Source organism: Petromyzon marinus, chromosome 8, assembly GCF_048934315.1.
Source record: "Petromyzon marinus isolate PM22_M1 ecotype Great Lakes invasive population chromosome 8, UKy_Petmar_22M1.pri1.0, whole genome shotgun sequence".
NCBI classification, from domain to species: Eukaryota; Metazoa; Chordata; class Hyperoartia; order Petromyzontiformes; family Petromyzontidae; genus Petromyzon; species Petromyzon marinus.
Window position 1 is genome coordinate 17761691 of NC_133674.1, and position 19158 is coordinate 17780848.

At 47.1% G+C, this 19158-nt stretch overlaps 1 protein-coding gene across 2 annotated transcripts in view; it reads left to right on the plus strand.

The window, feature by feature from the left end:
* The first annotated feature begins 10365 nt into the window (after nucleotides 1–10365).
* The window catches only part of OIT3 (oncoprotein induced transcript 3), a 28052-nt gene continuing 19259 nt past the window's right edge, over nucleotides 10366–19158 (plus strand). The window contains exons 1-3 of one of the 2 annotated variants that reach the window (XM_076065715.1): nucleotides 10366–10583; nucleotides 11712–12107; nucleotides 14379–14498. In XM_076065715.1, coding sequence (XP_075921830.1) covers nucleotides 10532–10583; nucleotides 11712–12107; nucleotides 14379–14498 — 568 coding nt within the window. In that variant the 5' untranslated portion in view covers nucleotides 10366–10531. The remainder of the gene's footprint in view (nucleotides 10584–11711; nucleotides 12108–14378; nucleotides 14499–19158) is intronic. The other variant, XM_076065716.1, reaches the window with a different exon arrangement.

Consider the following 19158-nt stretch of genomic DNA (forward strand, 5'->3'; position numbering starts at 1 on the left):
TGCATGGTGCTGGCAAAATCAGGCTGCGCCGTAACCCCCCCCCACCTTCCACCACGTCACTGAAGCACGGCAAGCTCGGATCAGCCTCTCGAGATCATTCGTCTGTAAAAAAAATAGTGGAAGGTTAAACTCGTTCCCCGGCTGAGGATTGGGTGGCTTCATGAGCCAATACCCTGGGGAGAGTCCTAATTTTAGGGGGGGCATAACCTTCATTTTGTGTTGTTGCGATGGCAAAACCGAACCGAGCGTGTCAAAATAACAATTTAGATGTAAAAAAAAAGTCGTGAGTCGCATCACGGCATTGTCACGTTGCTTATTGAAGTGTCGATCCAATTTAAGGAGGGGAATGAAAGTGTTAAGGGGGGCGCTGCAGCAGCAGCAGCAGCAGCTCGGCAAATGCCAACTCGTGCCACCACAGGACGGAGCTCGAGAAAGCCCCTCACGGTAGGTGAACACCTTGAGATGGTAGGTGAACACCGTGAGACGGTAGGTGAACACAGTGAGACGGTAGGTGAACACCTTGAGAAGGTAGGTGAACACCGTGAGACGGTAGGTGAACACAGTGAGACGGTAGGTGAACACCTTGAGATGGTAGGTGAACACCGTGAGACGGTAGGTGAACACCGTGAGTAGGTAGGTGAACACCTTGAGAAGGTAGGTGAACACCGTGAGACGGTAGGTGAACACCTTGAGATGGTAGGTGAACACCGTGAGACAGTAGGTGAACACAGTGAGACGGTAGGTGAACACAGTGAGACGGTAGGTTAACACCGTGAGACGGTAGGTGAACACAGTGAGACGGTAGGTGAACACCTTGAGATGGTAGGTGATCACAGTGAGAAGGTAGGTGAACATTTTGAGACGGTAGGTGAACACCTTGAGTAGGTAGGTGAACACAGTGAGAAGGTAGGTGAACACCTTGAGTCGGTAGGTGAACACCTTGAGTAGGTAGGTGAACACCGTGAGACGGTAAGTGAACACAGTGAGACGGTAAGTGAACACAGTGAGAAGGTAGGTGAACACCGTGAGACGGTAGGTGAACACAGTGAGATGGTAGGTGAACACCGTGAGACGGTAGGTGAACACAGTGAGAAGGTAGGTGAACACCTTGAGACGGTAGGTGAACACAGTGAGAAGGTAGGTGAACATCTTGAGAAGGTAAGTGAACATCTTGAGAAGGTAGGTGAACATCTTGAGAAGGTAAGTGAACACCTTGAGACGGTAGGTGAACATCTTGAGAAGGTAAGTGAACATCTTGAGAAGGTAGGTGAACACCGTGAGACGGTAGGTGAACACAGTGAGAAGGTAGATGAACATCTTGAGAAGGTAAGTGAACACCTTGAGACGGTAGGTGAACATCTTGAGAAGGTAAGTGAACATCTTGTAAAGGTAGGTGAACACCGTGAGACGGTAAGTGAACATCTTGAGAAGGTAGGTGAACACCGTGAGACGGTAAGTGAACACCGTAAGTAGGTAGGCGAACACAGTCAGAAGGCAGATGAACACAGTGAGAAGGTAGGTGAACACCGTGAGACGGTAAGTGAACATCTTGAGAAGGTAGGTGAACACCTTGAGACGGTAGATGAACACCGTGATTTGGTAAGTGAACACCTTGAGACGGTAGGTGAACACCTTGAGATGGTAATTGAACACCTTGAGAAGGTAGGTGAACACCGTGAGACGGTAAGTGAACACCGTAAGTGGGTAGGCGAACACAGTCAGAAGGTAGGTGAACACCTTGAGTAGGTAAGTGCACACCTTGAGAAGGTAGGTGAACACCGTGAGATGGTAGGTGATCACAGTGAGAAGGTAGGTGAACATTTTGAGACGGTAAGTGAACACCTTGAGACGGTAAGTGAACATCTTGACAAGGTAGGTGAACATCTTGAGACGGTAGATGAACACAGTGAGAAGGTAGGTGAACACCTTGAGAAGGTTAGTGAACACCGTGAGATGGTAAGTGAACATCTTGAGAAGGTAGATGCACACCTTGAGTCGGTAGGTGAACACCTTGAGAAGGTAGGTGAACACCTTGAGTAGGTAAGTGAACACCGTGAGACGGTAGATGAACACAGTGAGAAGGTAGGTGAACACCTTGAGACAGTAGGTGAACACCTTGAGTAGGTAGGTGAATACCTTGAGTAGGTAGGTGAATACCTTGAGTAGGTAGGTGAACACCTTGAGTAGGTAGGTGAACACCTTGAGTAGGTAGGGGTTTTCCGTCTCCCAAGCTAATACACTCGGCAACCGCTTCGCACAACGAATTGTATATATATATTTTTATGAATTCCAATCACATCAACACCAAACAAGAATGTATAATCCCCCCCACCCACAACATTGTTAATGGCCTCTTAAATGGAGACAGAATGTTTCAGTGTTGAAATAAATGTTGACACTTGCATGGTACTATTGTGTTTAATGGAAAAAGAACGGATAATACACTGTGGCATGATAACAAATCTATGTTAATAGCTTCAAAAAGGCAAAGAGTCTCCACTTGTTCGCCATCATCGCCAACACGTGGCCTGGAATCTTCTCCAGGTCGTCTACAGAGCCCCGAGGCACACGCCTTGTCATTGTTGCAAATTCTCCGAAGTGTTAACATGTTTTTGAAGCACACAGTATATGCATTTTATCAATGCTTTGTCCACTCTTTGAGATGATATATGAACTGTTGATGGAATAATTTGATGACAAGGTTGAGAGCCCAGGCTGGCTATGTGAGCACTGTATCTATGATTGATATTTGTTTCACAGCTGAACTTTATAAAACGTGTTTGGCTTTTATCGTGTTGGTAACCGAGGTCTCTCGCATATGAGACTGTCCTGTTCTCTTGAGTATTCACCATGAAATAAAAACTTGACTTCAGTCGGTAATTTATTCACAAGGTGCCCCGGTGCCGACATGTTAACTGCTTCGCCTGGTATACAGGGGGTCGTGGGTTCGATCGCAATCCTGACGCCTGTTGTATATTTGGAGTTTACATGTTCTCTCTGTGGTCACAGGGATTTTTCTCCGGGTCCTCCGGTGTTTCCCTCCACGTTTAGAATCAACATCACGCGTTTCGAGTATTTGACAGCTATAAATGTCCACGTGATGATAAGCCACTTCGTTGAGCTGTCACTTGTGGCCAGGTCGCTTCTGAAAAAAAGTTATATAGTTCAGTGGGCCTTACTTGGTAAAAAAAAAAATGTTTAGTTTTAGTGTTTTTATTAGTTTTTTTATTAGGCTTGGGCATAACATGTCCGTTGGAAGGAATGATGATTGAGGGTCAAGAATAGTGACAGAGTAACAACCGCCAAGAAATGGATCGTGTCTGAGAGGACACGGACCAGCTCGCTTGTAGGTACCAGGCGAATTGTAACACCTCTGGATCGTGGTGGGTGGCTTTGGGAGACCCTAATCCAGCAGTGAATTGACCGCGGTTGATGATGATGATGATGAGTTATTGTGATTCTGCACAACGATTGTGCTGTATGGGTGGCTCACGAATGCCCCTGCGCGTTGCTGCTTGTGGACTCGTCTGCTCTCAACTTGCCGTGTGTTCGAACAAATCTCGCAGCTGGATAAGGCACCATGTCACACGTGCGTCAGTATTTCAAACCCTACAGTCACAACCCTCTCATTAATATTGCTGACTGATTGTGTTTGTATGAACAAGACAAAAAATACAAAGCCCTCTGTGTTTCAGCATATTACCAAAGAGCAGCATGAGTGATGATTTTGTTTTTCCACACATAAAAAAAAATCATATTTTTAAGCCTAGAACATCGTTGGGGCTATTATCTACAGTGCAGATGTGTAAAGCGATGCATTATGAATTTCGTATTTCTATTCGTGCAGTCACCTTGTCCGTGACAGGTTCAGGGGGTTAAATTCACAGCGGATAAAACATTTCAGATCGGTGGAGTTTTAAACGTATTGGTTTCAAAATGAACCTTACGTACAATATAAATTAGGGATAATCATAGATCATGAGATGTTTTAGCTTGTGGTGAAGCACAATGCTACCGCTCTCTAGAGCCCCCTCCAGTGGAGACCCTTCTGCCAACAATGGTGTGCGACAGGAATTGCAGGGATGCACCTTTAACTTTCGGCTATTATTATTATTATTATTCGCAACGGCCGCGCGGATAACAGGATGACTATGGAGACGGCAGCAAAGACGACGGCGACATTTGCAATGTCATCAAAGATTATCACCATCATCATCATCATCATCGGTGTCTATCATCGTCTTCATTATTCTCTTCATTATCCATCATCACCAGTGAATAACTGTATACAGGTGGATGAATTGCCACATGTTCCAGCGTGCGGCGCTCTACAGGGAGCTTACATTCTCACTGAATATTTTCTGGATCGCTGGAAGCCTGAAGTAGGTGGCACGGGGCTCGTCGCAGCCACGGTGATAATGAGATATATCCTGGATGTGATGTGCCGGGTGCAGAAATATTTTGAGGGTTGCTGACCCCCAGAAGGATCCGGCTAAAAGTAAGCCCTGTCCTCCTCCACATGGCTGCAGTGACATTGGAATTCACTGAAGATGGCAGTGAAGACACAGACATCTTCATTGTCGCCAAACATCGTCTCAGCATCATCATCACAAATTGTCATCTTTCATTATTGCCATCATATTGGTCCATTATCTTCATTCATCGTCTTTGTTGTTGTCACCATCAATGTTCATTTTATCATCATCAACTCGATTATTTGTGGATAACCGTGAATAATACGATGTGCTTGCCGCGTGCTGCAGGATTTCACGCATCGTCAGCAGCTTCTGAACAGGGCAGTGACCGCAAGGACATCCTCATTGTCTTCAAACATTATAATCACCCTTGCCACCCCTCGTGTAGATGCTTTCACCACCATGCATTGTAGTGTTGCAGAAAAAGAGATGAATGTACTGCCCTGTCTGTGACTCCCTCTTATTATTCGCAGTCACAAGGAAAGAATCATGGATAATTATCCGTGATGATCATGGATAAATAAGGGAGTCAATCAATGGATATTGTGAATAATCGCAGTTCAGACCAACCCGACGGATAAGAGGAGTCAAGGATAAAGTAAGTGGCGGAGAGTTGGAATTCTCCTGTACGTTGCCTACAGGGCATTTTTTGTCTTTGCTCAGAAAAGACAATGTGAAACAATAGTCATTTGTGGTGGTGTTGAAGTTTTTGCTGTGATATACTGCCTCAAAATAACAGAGTGAGAAAAAAAACAACCACTGCCTAAGACCCAGTGTTTTTGACAGGCAGATATTTATTTAGACTCGTAACCAAACATTGACTTAAACTTGCTCTCTCCGGAATTCTTTAATTTATTTTCTATTTTTGGACAGCAATACCTAGGTATTGATTTTTTTTTAAGCCGTCAGATTGCAAGCATGGATTTCTCTGTACAGTATCTAAAATTTTACAGACTTATTAATTAAATCCGTGCCTCAGAACATTGTGATATCCTGAAATAACTCTATGGTAATTTACTCTTTGCTTCTATTTGGTAAAGTCACGTCCCTTCACCTGATGAAGGCCGCTTGTGTTGTGGCCGAAACGTCGTGATTTTTTGTTATTTTATTTTCACCTACGTGACTTTACCCAATAGAACCAAAGAGTATGGATCCTAGCAGTCACGAAAGCTTTAAATCTAGAATCTATGGTAATTTGCCAGGGAGACGTGCTCATGGTCAACACACACACATGGCAATATAAAATATTTATCTTTAAGCTTTTATCGGAGAGAGAGAGAGAGGAGTATTCATGTAACGCACGCACGCAAATATATATGTGCGTACGCACGCACGGCAAAAAAGAGCAGGCCCGTTCGAGCACAGAAATCCGCCTCCTGTAATCATGAACTGTGCCGCATTACGTCTCATTCGTTTTTCATTTCAAGTCTATTTCTGCGGGATAGATTCGCCACTGAAGAAGCTGCATCTCATTTTACAGGATGTCCAATGCCAGCACATTAACTCGGATATGTTTTCTTATCTCATTTTTTTTTCATTTCAAACTTATACACGCCTCCACAATGCCGCATTTCGTTTTCAAGGATATTGCGGCGCCCACATTGTAAGGGGTTTTTTTTTGGGGGGGGGGGGGGGTGGGCCAAACTCACATTTTTTCCCGTTTCTTTCATACGACTAATTTAGAGAGTAAGCGACCTTACGCGTTTTTTTAATCCTCCTGAAACCATCGGGTCTGTAATATCCAACTTGCAGCAGACGGCGCTGTTTGGTAACGATGCTTTCCGCAAACTTACCAAGCCGCGGCTGGAATCACGATGGTGACATTAACCAAACGATCGAGCAACCACGCCACGGGATAAAGAGCGCAGTTTATACAAAATCTTGCGATAAGCCGCACGTCTTCATTTAATTTACAGCATTTATATTTGTTATTACGGTGCCATTTTGAGTCATTAAATTTCTAAAGAGTTACGTATTTTTCTCAAGTGCACAATTGTAGATACGTTTTTTTTTCAAGTTATAACGATATTCTGTTGACACAAGACCGGTAGCCGCTGTGGGTAGTTTACGCATTGAGCGTGCTTTGGGATTTGTTGGCTTGTAACTCATTGAAGCCTGGTGGCCTCGAATACCAAGCACATCACGCTTGCTGACTTTAGCGATATCAGCAGCACTAAGAGCAACCGCTGATGCATGCAGCGCGGAGAGTGATAGAGAATAAGGGCGTTTTAATAGCTAACCTGTTTGTTTTAAGATCTGTCTCGACATCCACTGGGCCTGCCAAAAACCTCTACGCTCTGCGTTGAAATAATATTATCCCTGGTTCCATCTCTGTCGACACACGATTTTTTTGTATTCAGTCCTTATGTATCGTACCGAATACGGCACAGCCATTCCTAACAGCACAATTACTGTATTCCACACTTGAAAAGCAATCACATGGCAGCAGAAAGCCCCGAAGACTGAAGGCTGCCTTTATTGCAATCCAAATGGAAATGACTGTGCTTGTGAATAAAAATAATACATCATGGGACCTCCTTTGCCAGTACCAAAATATGAGAATAGGTTTTCCCCTTTTTTCTGGCAGCAAAATAAGTGTTAAGATGTTAAAACACCAAACTGAAACCTTTTACAAGGAATCATGTCTGCATTAGCCACAATACTTGTGGTCAGAATGCAAACAAAAAAACACTCTAATAATATATGCATTGTCCTTGAAACTGATTGGTCCACACCAGAGACAGCTTTCTTTCGAACCTCGTCTCAAACGGTGTTAGACCAGAGGACGCCAAAAAACAAGTTTTAAAATAGTTTGAAAAAGGAAGAAATATTTAGGCAAAAATTTGCTTACAAAAATTGTAATGAGACTTCTGAAAGGCCGATTAAAACAAATTCACATCATTAGAGCTCGATGTTAAAACCGCTCCGTTTTGCCACATGCGAAATTCGAGTGTTGTATAAGCTGAAACTTTCGGAAGCAAGCATCAAAACGGCTGCCTGTGTCGCGTGAAGCTTGAGGACACACGCGTGACTTCACAGGACGCAACGGACTGTTAACAAAATTACAAAGGAAAATGTTGAAGCTAATTTGACGAAACATTTCTTGTGGAATACCCTTTTCACGCAACAACTTAAATGTCACTAAACCACGAGCACTTTAATGGCAGCACTAAAGAGTACCATTCCGTGGCTAGCAAAGACACGAAATCTTAAACAAAGCTATAAAAATTGCACGCTTACAACATTATATGTTGACTGGAGCTTTATTATGGTCTCTCATGAAAATTAAACTAGTTATTTATCAAGCGGTTTCACGACGATCAGAATGAGAAAGCAGCCGCTGGACACGAGGCCATTCACCATACCGTAAATACTGAGGGTGCTATCAGCAATGCTGATAGCAGGAAGAGAGGAAAACAGATTGCCCTATCTATACGGGAAGTCGGCACAAATCTCACCTCCGCATCCCCCCGAAACATCCTCACCACGCAGATAGAGACATCCTCGTGTCATTGCTGGCAAAATAGATGGTGCACCAATTTTCCCGTCGAGATAGGAGCTGGGGGGGGGGGGAGTCTCTGAATATTGGGGCTGAGCTTGTGGGCGTGGGTTCCCACTCAGGAGAATGGGTGATCGAGGGAGTTGAGGGGCCGGGTGATTAGTGGGCAGTCGTGTGATGATGGGGGCTGCTGTGGGTGGGCGAGAGTTCTGTTGGGTTCAGAGTTACAGGGCACACATTTATTTTGGGAAGGGTATCCATGGCCAAAGGATGCTGTCGTGCTGTAATTGTTAGCACACTGGACTTGCAATGCAGAGGTCAGCGATTTGACCTCCTGGCATGGCAGTTAAACAACGGACAAGTTTGTTATATGCCCCCGCTGCCCGTCTCTGTCCACCCAGCAATTATAAATGGGGAGTGCAGATCAGTGGGGTAAAGCCTGGATACTCCCATCTCTTCCAAGACATCTGGCTACTGTGCCACGGTGGCGAGATGTTAACTACCTTGCCTGGTATACAGGAGGTCGTGGGTTCGATCCTGACCCTGACGCCTGCTGCTGTATATTTGGAGTTTGTGTGTCTCTCTACCCATGGTCGCGTGGGATTTGCTCCAGGTCCTCTGGTTTGTCCCTCCACATTTAGAATCAACGTGCATTTAGAGTATATGTCTGCTATACATTTCCACTTGATGATAAGCCACTTCATTGAGCTATCATTTGTGGTCAGGTCGCTTCTGAAAAATAGCTACATAGCTCAGCGTGTCTTACCTGGTGTACAATTAAACATTGTTTAGTCTAGTGGACCAAAATACCATCTAGCAGAGCTTCAGAGCACTCTATCATGAACAAGTAATTCAATGCTGGACCTTACCTTTAACCGATCTATGACCATTTGTGACCAGTCCATGGGTGACAGGAAACCATCCACATTCATGGTGGTCAGATTTTGGTTTATATAATGCATCGGATTTACATGAAACAGTTCAAATTTTATTTGCTTAGATTGCACATACATTACAAAGAAAATCATGGCTTCTAATATAAACGCCAAATTAGCGCATAATATACAAAATATGTTTCATATGTTTTATTACAATAAAACCTTGAAATAATGTTTCGGGCTACAGGCCAAGTGGAATGTAAGATGCAGGGAATTGTTAAATCAGGACTCATTGACTGTAATTGTCAGTGGGCATATTTTTAGGACTTCAAAAATGAGATGTTAGCTAGGGGAAAATGCACAAAGTGGGAACAATATAATACGGTTTCATTGCGCTTGGAAATTTCGATATCTTCTGTTGGCAAGTTAGGCAAAATATATGAAATGTAATGTATTGAAATGTAGTAAGTGTTTTTCACAGCTGTTTTTTTTCTAAGAATTGTGACCATTTTGATAAATAAAATGAATACATTAATACATGCAAACCCACATCTAGGTTATTGGCAATATTTTTGCACTTGTTAAATAAAAATCATTCGATTTATCCAAGTGAGTGTCACAACAGCCCCACCCCACGCCCCCCACCCCACCCCACCCCACACACCCTTAACCCCCCACCCAACACCACCCACTCCACACCCCCACCCTACACCATCACCCAACACCCCCCCATCCCACACCCAACACCCACACCCCCACCCAACATCCCCCACCCCCACCCAACACCCCCCACCCCCACCCAACACCCCCACCCAACACCCCCCACCCCCACCCCCACCCCACACCCCTACCCCACACCCCCACCCAACACCCCCACCCAACACCCCCACCCCCACCCCTCACCCAACACCCCCACCCAACACCCCCACCCCACACCCCCCACCCCCACCCCCACCCAAAACCCCCCACCCAACACCCCCACCCAACACCCCCCACCCCCACCCCCACCCCACACCCCCACCCAACACCCCCACCCAACACCCCCCACCCCCACCCCTCACCCAACACCCCCACCCCACACACCCCACCCCACACCCCCACCCAACACCCCCACCCAACACCCCCACCCCACACCCCCACCCAACACCCCCCCACCCCTGACCCCACACCCTCACCCAACACCCTCCACCCCACACCCCCACCCAACACCCCACCCAACACCCCACCCCACACCCCCACCCAACACCCCCCCACCCCTGACCCCACACCCTCACCCCACACCTCCACCCCACACCCCCACCCAACACCCCACCCCACACCCCCACCCAACACCCCCCCACCCCTGACCCCACACCCTCACCCAACACCCCACCCAACACCCCCTACCCCTACCCCCACCCAAAACCCTCCACCCCCCACCCCTCGCACCCTACAGCCGTCACCTTCGGTGCTTCCACTCTGCCCGGCGACAGCACGCGAGCTCCAGGTCTCATCAATCCAGTGCCGGGCCACCCCCACACGCTCGGAGCCACGCCTGTATATACCAGTGATTAATAACAAACAGCCACACACGTCAAGTATATATATACACACACACACAGGCACATTCTCATGCCACACCGTTCAGAATCCGAAAGGGACAAAATCATATTCGACTGGAGGCAAACTAAGCGACGAGAATGTTTGCCGCTGTGTTGGTGTTTGGGATTCTGTTGACGGCTCGGGCTTTTGGTAAGCCGCACCTTGCCGCGGTAATTAGTAAGCGCGTGCCTGTTTGTAACTGTACTTTGTAAACAAAAAAACTATTTAAGTTTGACTTTCTGTAAAATTGAGGAATTTCAGGAAACTGAATTGTAATACAAATGAAAGTGGTGTACATTTTAATGGGCGTAAAATTGCATTTGGATGCCGTTACAATGCATCCAATTAATCTGTGGGTCAAATGCAAAAGGTTCAAAGCATTTTCATTGGGCCCTGGTATTCATTTCACTTTTAATTTAACCTCAACACCGCAGCTAAGTCCCAAACTTTCTCATTTGACACGAGTCGTGACGTAATTTTAATTTTTTAATCAACACTTTAAGTGTTGATGCTGAAATGAAATGTATCCCCCAGAGTGAAATAAAACTGTTTGTCGAGCGACAAGAGCAATAGAATCAGGGCAACTGGAGATTGTGTACCGCAAAGATGCAGAATGAACTCGACTATTGTTTGACACTTTTTTGAATAATCTCAGCGATGCTGTCGTGGTGCCATGGTTATCGCACTGGAAATGCAACCCAGCGGTCGCCAGCTCGATCAATTTCCTGGCGCGGCAAACCGAATTTGTGGCAGAAATTTTTTGAAATCCCCCTGCCGCTGTCTACCCAGCCAGTTTAACCGAGTAGGCCACAGGTGGCGTGTCGCGGGAAATCATGTGGGTACTCCAACCTCATCTAAGATGTTTGACCAGCGTGGGAGAGTAGGTACAATATGCTCTGGAGAGGCCCTCCACAGCTTCCCTCTCGTTGAGGCCCTTCTGCCAGCAGTGACGTGAGCACGTACGTTGAACTTCTTTCCCATCGTACTCGCTAATCGGAGGCGCGGGTGGAGGACAACAAACTAAAGACAAAAACGCATTTCTAAAGAAATGTGTTTTCAAACTAGAATTCAAAAGGGCACAGCTCCAGTGGCTTCCTAATTTCGGACGGAAGAGCGTTCCAGACGGCCGCAGAGAAGCGCTCCTGAAAGCGCCGCGCGCCGCTGGGTGACCACCTCCGTTCGATGGCTGCGCCTTTAGCGTTCTCTTTTTTTGTTAACCCCCCCCCACCCACCCCACCCCGTCTTCTCCACTCCACACCTGTAACCTGCCCACCCGAGACGACCGAGTGCTGTACGCGGACCTGGACCCGTGCACCTCGTACATCAGCCTCAGCGAGGAGTGGCGGAACACCGAGTTCGCCATCAACGGCAGCAACGGCAAGCCGGCGTGCGACCGGGACATGGCGGGCGAGTGGTACCGCTTCACCGGGCTGGCGGGCGACGTCATGCCCACGTTCTGCGTCGACGAGAACCACTGCGGTACGCACGCGCCCGTCTGGCTCAACGGCACGCACCCGCGCCTGCTGGACGGCGTCGTGAGCGTGCCCGCCTGCGCCGCCTTCCGCGACAACTGCTGCATGTGGCAGTCGACGGTGGACGTGAAGGCGTGCTCCGGTGGCTACTACGTGTACCGCCTGCCGCGCCCGCCCGTGTGCTACCACGTCTACTGCGGACGTAAGTTGCCCTCCCGGGTGGGCTTTCGCGCGGGGCGATTTGTTGCGACGACCGGTGGCACGCGCCCGCGTGTGTGCGTGTGCGTGTGCGCGGTGACTCGCGGGGAAATGTTTCACCCTCTTGCTGCGCTCTCAGTGTTGTTTACTGCGTGTTGTCCGACGGTGGCTAGGAGATGTTAACTACCTCGCCTGGTGTGCAGGAGGTTGTGGGTTCCATCCCGACCCTGACGCCTGCTGGATATTTGGAGTTTGCATGTCTCTCTCTCTCTCTCCTGGTGGTCGCGTGGATTTTCCTTCTTGTTCTCCCTCCACATTTGGAAACAACGCGCGTTGAGAGTATTTGGCTGCTAAAAATGTCGACATGGTGATAAGCCACGTCGGTGAGTGATCATTTGAGGTTACGTCGCTTCTGGAAAAAGAGATATATCGCGCAATGAGGCTTACCTGGTAAAATAAAGAAGTTTAGCTTATATTCTTAGTTTTTTCGGTAAAGTCACGTTGAAGGGAAACAACAAAATAATAAAATATATATAAAACGTGACTTTACCGAAAAAACTAAGAATATGAATTACTGCAGTCACGAAAGCTTTAAATCAAAAGTTTAGCTTACTTAAGCTGGGAGCTTTGTAGTGCTACTGAATTTTAGTAATGCACTTCGGTTCCCGAAGAAGTTTCCAGCATGCGAAGCGAAAGGTTGGACATTGCGCCGAACAACAAGCAGAAGGAGCCCAAAGCGCACCATGGTCATGCCAATGCAACTGCAAGAAAAATTACACAGCAGCTCTATCGCCTGTAACTGGTGCACGGTTAAACAGGGCTGTTTATGAGACTACGCAGCGAGGCCCAGCTGTGAAATGAAACATAATACGATGATTGATGATGCATTCTGATCTAAAGTCCACATTTGTAATTCCAGTGGTAAGTTGTCTGACGTTCGTAAAGCCGCAATTCCTAAATCGTCATCTCAATTACCCAATTTGTACTACATGAACACAGCGTCACCTTAAACTCAGGCCAAATTAATGTTTTGCAAAGTGTTAACTCTTTTTTAAATTAAAACAAAAATTCACGACGTTTCGGCCACAACACAAGTGACCTTCATCAGCTTAAAGGTTGCGGTCTGAGCTTGGCTGTGTTCACTCCAGCGCTGTCCTCTAGACAGTCTGCTCCCTTCACCTGATGAAGGCCACTTGTGTTGTGGCCGAAACGTCGTGAATTTTTTTTATTTTGTTGTTGTTTTTTACGTGACTTTACCGAATAGAACCAAAGAGTATGAACAGGCAGCTTTGCACAATAATATTGACTCGTAAGTTTACATCATTTGTGATTACTACATACCTCGTAAATGTCTTGGGTTTCGTAAAAAAAAAAACTGCCCTAACTTTCTAAGCAGAGGGACAGAAAACATTTTATAAGGCGATTGGCACGTCATAATGTGAAATAAATCCTGCAATTTCTCAGTCTTTAGTTTTATGACGCTGACCGAAGGCTGCGTGCATCTAAGCAGTTTATGCGGCACAGACTGAAGCAAATCTTAGCATGTTCGTAAATAAATCACGATATAAACAATGGTCTGTGTCACCACGTAAAAGTAACGTCACATTTTACTCACCGCCAGACCACAAGCATGCCAGACCGCTGTAAACTACCGGCATTTGTTTTACGTGAGACAACCCTGAACCGCCTTTAACTTTCTGGTGCTAATCGGCAGTGTGGTCCGTTAAAGAAATGCTCCTTGGCTGCCTGAGGTTATAGGCAAGAGCTGTCCAGTAAGACCACACGACCAACGTAGTCAGTTCAGCGCTAACAAGGTGTTCGGAATGAAAACCACGACTAAAATGCCGTTCTATCCTTGCTTCTTGGCACAGATCATCATCTCTTTATTTGCGATCATCATATTAGCCGCAATCCACAATGACAGCACCTCCGAGAGGGTGATCAATTTATAGCTACCCTCCTGTTTTCTCATGATCCTCTGTCTTCTCAACGGGCGACTTAATATTGCGAAAGCGATCGCCTCCTCCATGTCCTATGCTACAGAGGGGAGTGCCGAACAATTTGACAAGTGCAACGAGCTTCGTGGGAGAGACGTGGCAGAGGCTTTGAGAAATTAAAAAAATCGTAGTTTTTCTCCGTAATCACTCTCTCTCTCATTACTTCCGTGGGGTATCCATGAACGGGTCACCCTGTACATTTTGTACAAATGAGCTCGTTGGTGGACAGACGCGCCGTGGTCGACTGAGTGCAGTGCCCTTCGCTGCTCTCCCCACAGACTTCTACGAGCCGTGCGAGAGAGACAGCTCCTCCTGCCAGGGAGAAGACTGCGCCCAACCTCCCAGCTGTCGCTGCGGCCATGGCATGCTGCTCGCAGAGGACGGCAACACCTGCATGGGTGTGTGTGTGGCGCGTGGCATGTGTGTGTCGTGTGTGTGGTGTCGTGTGTGTGGTGTGTGTGTGGTGTGTGGCGTGTGTGTGTCGTGTGGCGTGTGTGTGTCGTGTGGCGTGTGTGTGTCGTGTGGCGTGTGTGTGGTGAGTGGCGTGTGTGTGGTGTGTCGTGTGTGTGGTGTCGTGTGTGTGTGTGTGTCGTGTGGCGTGTGTGTGGTGAGTGGCGTGTGTGTGGTGTGTCGTGTGTGTGGTGTCGTGTGTGTGGTGTCGTGTGGCGTGTGTGTGGTGAGTGGCGTGTGTGTGGTGTGTCGTGTGTGTGGTGAGTGGCGTGTGTGTGGTGAGTGTCGTGTGTGTGGTGTGTCGTGTGTGTGGTGTGTCGTGTGTGTGGTGTCGTGTGTGTGGTGTCACGTGATGGTGAGATGGTATTGTGGTGGTTAGCGCTCCGCTGCGACCCGGGTTCGATTCCCGCTCACGGCCAACACCAGTGACGATGATCTGAACTGGTCCTGGAGCTCCCTAGGTCGCCTCAGCCCCAAATGAGTACCTGGTGCGATGTGTAAAGCTCAGCTCTAAGACAAAGGCGTGGTGCTGGCCACTCACTAACAAGTGCTGTGAGCACTTGCCCCAAAAGTCTATTCAGGCTACACGGGGGATGTTTTCGTTGTTGTTGTTGTTGTTGTCCTCGGTGTCACCGGAAGATGACGGTGCGCTTGGGACCGAGCCCGTCCACTCTTGGCACGGCTCTCTCGTGCGGAGGAGTGAATGTGGAGCGAGGGCTGCGTCGTTGTGTCCACCGCTGTGGTCTGCTCCGTGGCCTTGAGTCCGTTGTGACAATTCACCACGGGACTAGAGACTCTCCCCTCCCACACGCTGTTGGGCGCCGTCGGGGTTAGTTTGACCGTACTTCGCTCTGCCGGTCGGTGCGCATTGATGAAGACGTGGGAGCAGCAAATTGAAGTTCCCGTAGCCACGGTTTACGTGGTGTGTTTGTTTCTGCACTGCCCTCTGCTGCCCGGACCTGTTGTGCTTCGGTGATCGAGCCACCCAACGCGCGCCATGCGGGCTCGCTTCCTGAGATTTGATGAGATCGGGCGCATTCCGGGTGACATTAGTTGCGGGCGGTCTCCATTGGTAGGCACTGAATGATTGAGCGATTAAGAACGATGGCTTGCGCTCAAGATTCGCACTTGGGTGGGTGAGTTCTACAGCAGGTTTGTTGTTCTAGGATGTGAGGCGGGGTTGTGGGAAGCAGAGACGGGCAGCGCATAAAAGGAAACGGTCGTTACTGCACTTTATATGCTACCACTTCTAAACAAAATACAGTGAGGGAAAACAGTATTTGAGCCCCTGCTGATTTTGTACGTTTGCCTACTGACAAAGAAATGATCAGTCTATAATTTTAATGGTAGGTTTATTTGAACAGTGAGAGACAGAATAACAACAACAAAATCCAGAAAAACGCATGTCAAAAATGTTATAAATTTATTTGCATTTTAATGAGAGAAATATGTATTTGACCCCTCTGCAAAACATGACTTAGTACTTGGTGGCAAAGCCCTTGTTGGCAATCACAGAGGTCAGACGTTTCTTGTAGTTGGCCACCAGGTTTGCACACATCTCAGGAGGGATTTTGTCCCACTCCTCTGCAGATCTTCTCCAAGTCATTAAGGTTTCGAGGCTGACGTTTGGCAACTCGAACTTTCAGCTCCCTCCACAGATTTTCTATAGGATTAAGGTCTGGAGACTGGCTAGGCCACTCCAGGACCTTAATGTGCTTCTTCTTGAGCCACTCCTTTGTTGCCTTGGCCGTGTGTTTTGGGCCAATGTCATGCTGGAATACCCATCCACGACCCATTTTAATGCCCTGGCTGAGGGAAGGAGGTTCTCACCCAAGATTTGACGGTACATGGCCCCGTCCATCGTTCCTTTAATGCGATGAAGTTGTCCTGTCCCCTTAGCAGGAAAACACCCTCAAAGCATAATGTTTCCACCTCCATGTTTGACGGTGGGAGATGGTGTTCTTGGGGTCATAGTCAGCATTCCTCCTCCTCCAAACACGGCGAGTTGAGTTGATGCCAAAGAGCTCCATTTTGGTCTCATCTGACCACAACACTTTCACCCAGTTGTCCTCTGAATCATTCAGATGTTCATTGGCAAACTTCAGACGGGCATGTATATGTGCTTTCTTGAGCAGGGGGACCTTGCGGGCGCTGCAGGATTTCAGTCCTTCACGGCGTAGTGTGTTACCAATTGTTTTCTTGGTGACTATGGTCCCAGCTGCCTTGAGATCATTGACAAGATCCTCCCGTGTAGTTCTGGGCTGATTCCTCACCGTTCTCATGATCATTGCAACTCCACGAGGTGAGATCTTGCATGGAGCCCCAGGCCGAGGGAGATTGACAGTCCTTTTGTGTTTCTTCCATTTGCGAATAATCGCACCAACTGTTGTCACCTTCTCACCAAGCTGCTTGGCAATGGTCTTATAGCCCATTCCAGCATTGTGTAGGTCTACAATCTTGTCCCTGACATCCTTGGAGAGCTCTTTGGTCTTGGTCATGGTGGAGAATTTTGGAATCTGATTGATTGATTGCTTCTGTGGACAGGTGCCTTTTATACAGGTAACAAGCTGAGATTAGGAGCACTTCCTTTAAGAGTGTGCTCCTAATCTCAGCTCGTTACCTGTATAAAAGACACCTGGGAGCCAGAAATCTATCTGATTGAGAGGGGGCCAAATACTTATTTCCCTCATTAAAATGCGAATCAATTTATAACATTTTTGACATGCGTTTTTCTGGATTTTGTTGTTGTTATTCTGTCTCTCACTGTTCAAATAAACCTACCATTAAAATTCTAGGCTGATCATTTCTTTGTAAGTGGGCAAACGTACAAAATCAGCAGGGGATCAAATACTTTTTTCCCTCACTGTAAAAGATTATTGTGCTCAAGATGCATGCATTGAAGTAGGTAAAGGATCGGCTATTACTAATTTATCCAAAGCGTTCACGAATGTTACGAAGAATTGTCTTTATTTGTGTATATATATTTTTTTTATTTCAACGGCGCAAACGAGAGACGAGACCAAACGAGCGGGAACGTGAGAGACGGTGGACTCGAAGGAGACATTAAAAAAGACGTGGCGAAACACGACGACGTTTGAAACTCAATTACGTCAAATCGCTTGGGTTGGTGACGTTGCCTTTTGCTTTCGCCTTGGAGAGCAAGCCTCGTCAAGAAGGTGGCGGCTTTGCCGGATTGATGATTTGATTCCTCCAGCTGTGCTGTATTTTTCCCGGTTGGAATTACCAAAGCATACCATCTGCTGTCAAGCTGAAATTAATGGCAGCCTGTAACACGCTGGTGTGCTTATTTTGATTGGTAGACATAGCACGCTCGGGATGGTTATATATATGGTGTTTATATCAAACAATCTTAAGTGATTTTGTTCTTTTGATTTCAATCTGAAGTCGTATAAACCAGTGGTTAATAAAAAAAGAATCAATTTAATGTGTTCATTTCACTGGCTACTCGGATTCCATTGGGTCCAAGCAACTGGGATTTCGAGCCCATGCGCTACAATATTTTGTTAAAAGTGTTTGCGAGTGTTTGACGGGCGGTTTTTTTTTTGTATACTCGCAGCGTGTTGACTGCAAATGAGACGCGGCGGACAGACTCTCTCAACACGAAGTGGTTTTCGCAAACAGCCTCACCAATCGTTTTAGATGTTATTCCTACTTACCCGGGAAATCTCTCGAGTTTTCCGCAGTGAGCGGCGACGTTACCACGCGCAATTCTAATTGGGGCAATTCGCAAGTCAATTTTCAACGCTGGGACGTTTGTTCAACGCAACTCGGCACGCTGTATGCTTTGTTTCAGCTGTGGCAGGTGAAACGAAGAATTCGGAGGAAACCCCACGCATAGCAGGGAAGAGGGGGGGGGGGTTGGAGAAAATACGGTACAATCCCCGCACAGATAGTTGCCCACTATGGGAATCGAACCCAGGGCCTTCTGGCATTCTGGCTGCAAGTTTTATCGTTGCGACAATGTATCACACTGCCGCCCACGTTATTTCACGTGATTTGTCCCGTTGAACATCTCGGTCCATTGAGGTTCGTGGAATATATATTTATTTTTAAGTCTCTCGTGGTCGCAATAAAGCAGATGTAACATATTGTAACCCGAGATGGCAATGATAACACCGCAGTGGAAGTCTAGAGGGATGTTTTAAATCAAGTAACTATCAGCTGGAGACCACCTGGAAAGCTGTGCTCTCAACGGTCCAAACAGCTGCTAGGAGCCAGGAGTGCATTGCCTCCAATAAATAGTCTACGTACCACAGCTTCAAGAGATGATATAGCGTTTACAGCTGTTCGTGTCCTGAAACTACAAAAGAAAGCAGATCGGTCGTGTGATATTACCTCTTTAAAGTCTCACGGGTTAAAAAAAAACAACAACCCACCAGCTCAGAGTCTTACAATCGATGCTGTATGATTATCAGTGTCGCAATCCTATTAAGCGTTGCAAGAGATTCTGAATGGATCCTGCTCGTCACCGTTATCCCCAACGCAGGCTTATCTGGCATGCCGTTCCACAATTGGTGTGGTCATGACATCTGCACCAGCAATAATGACATCACACCTGGCCACGGCAGCTTTGGTGGAGGACGCGTG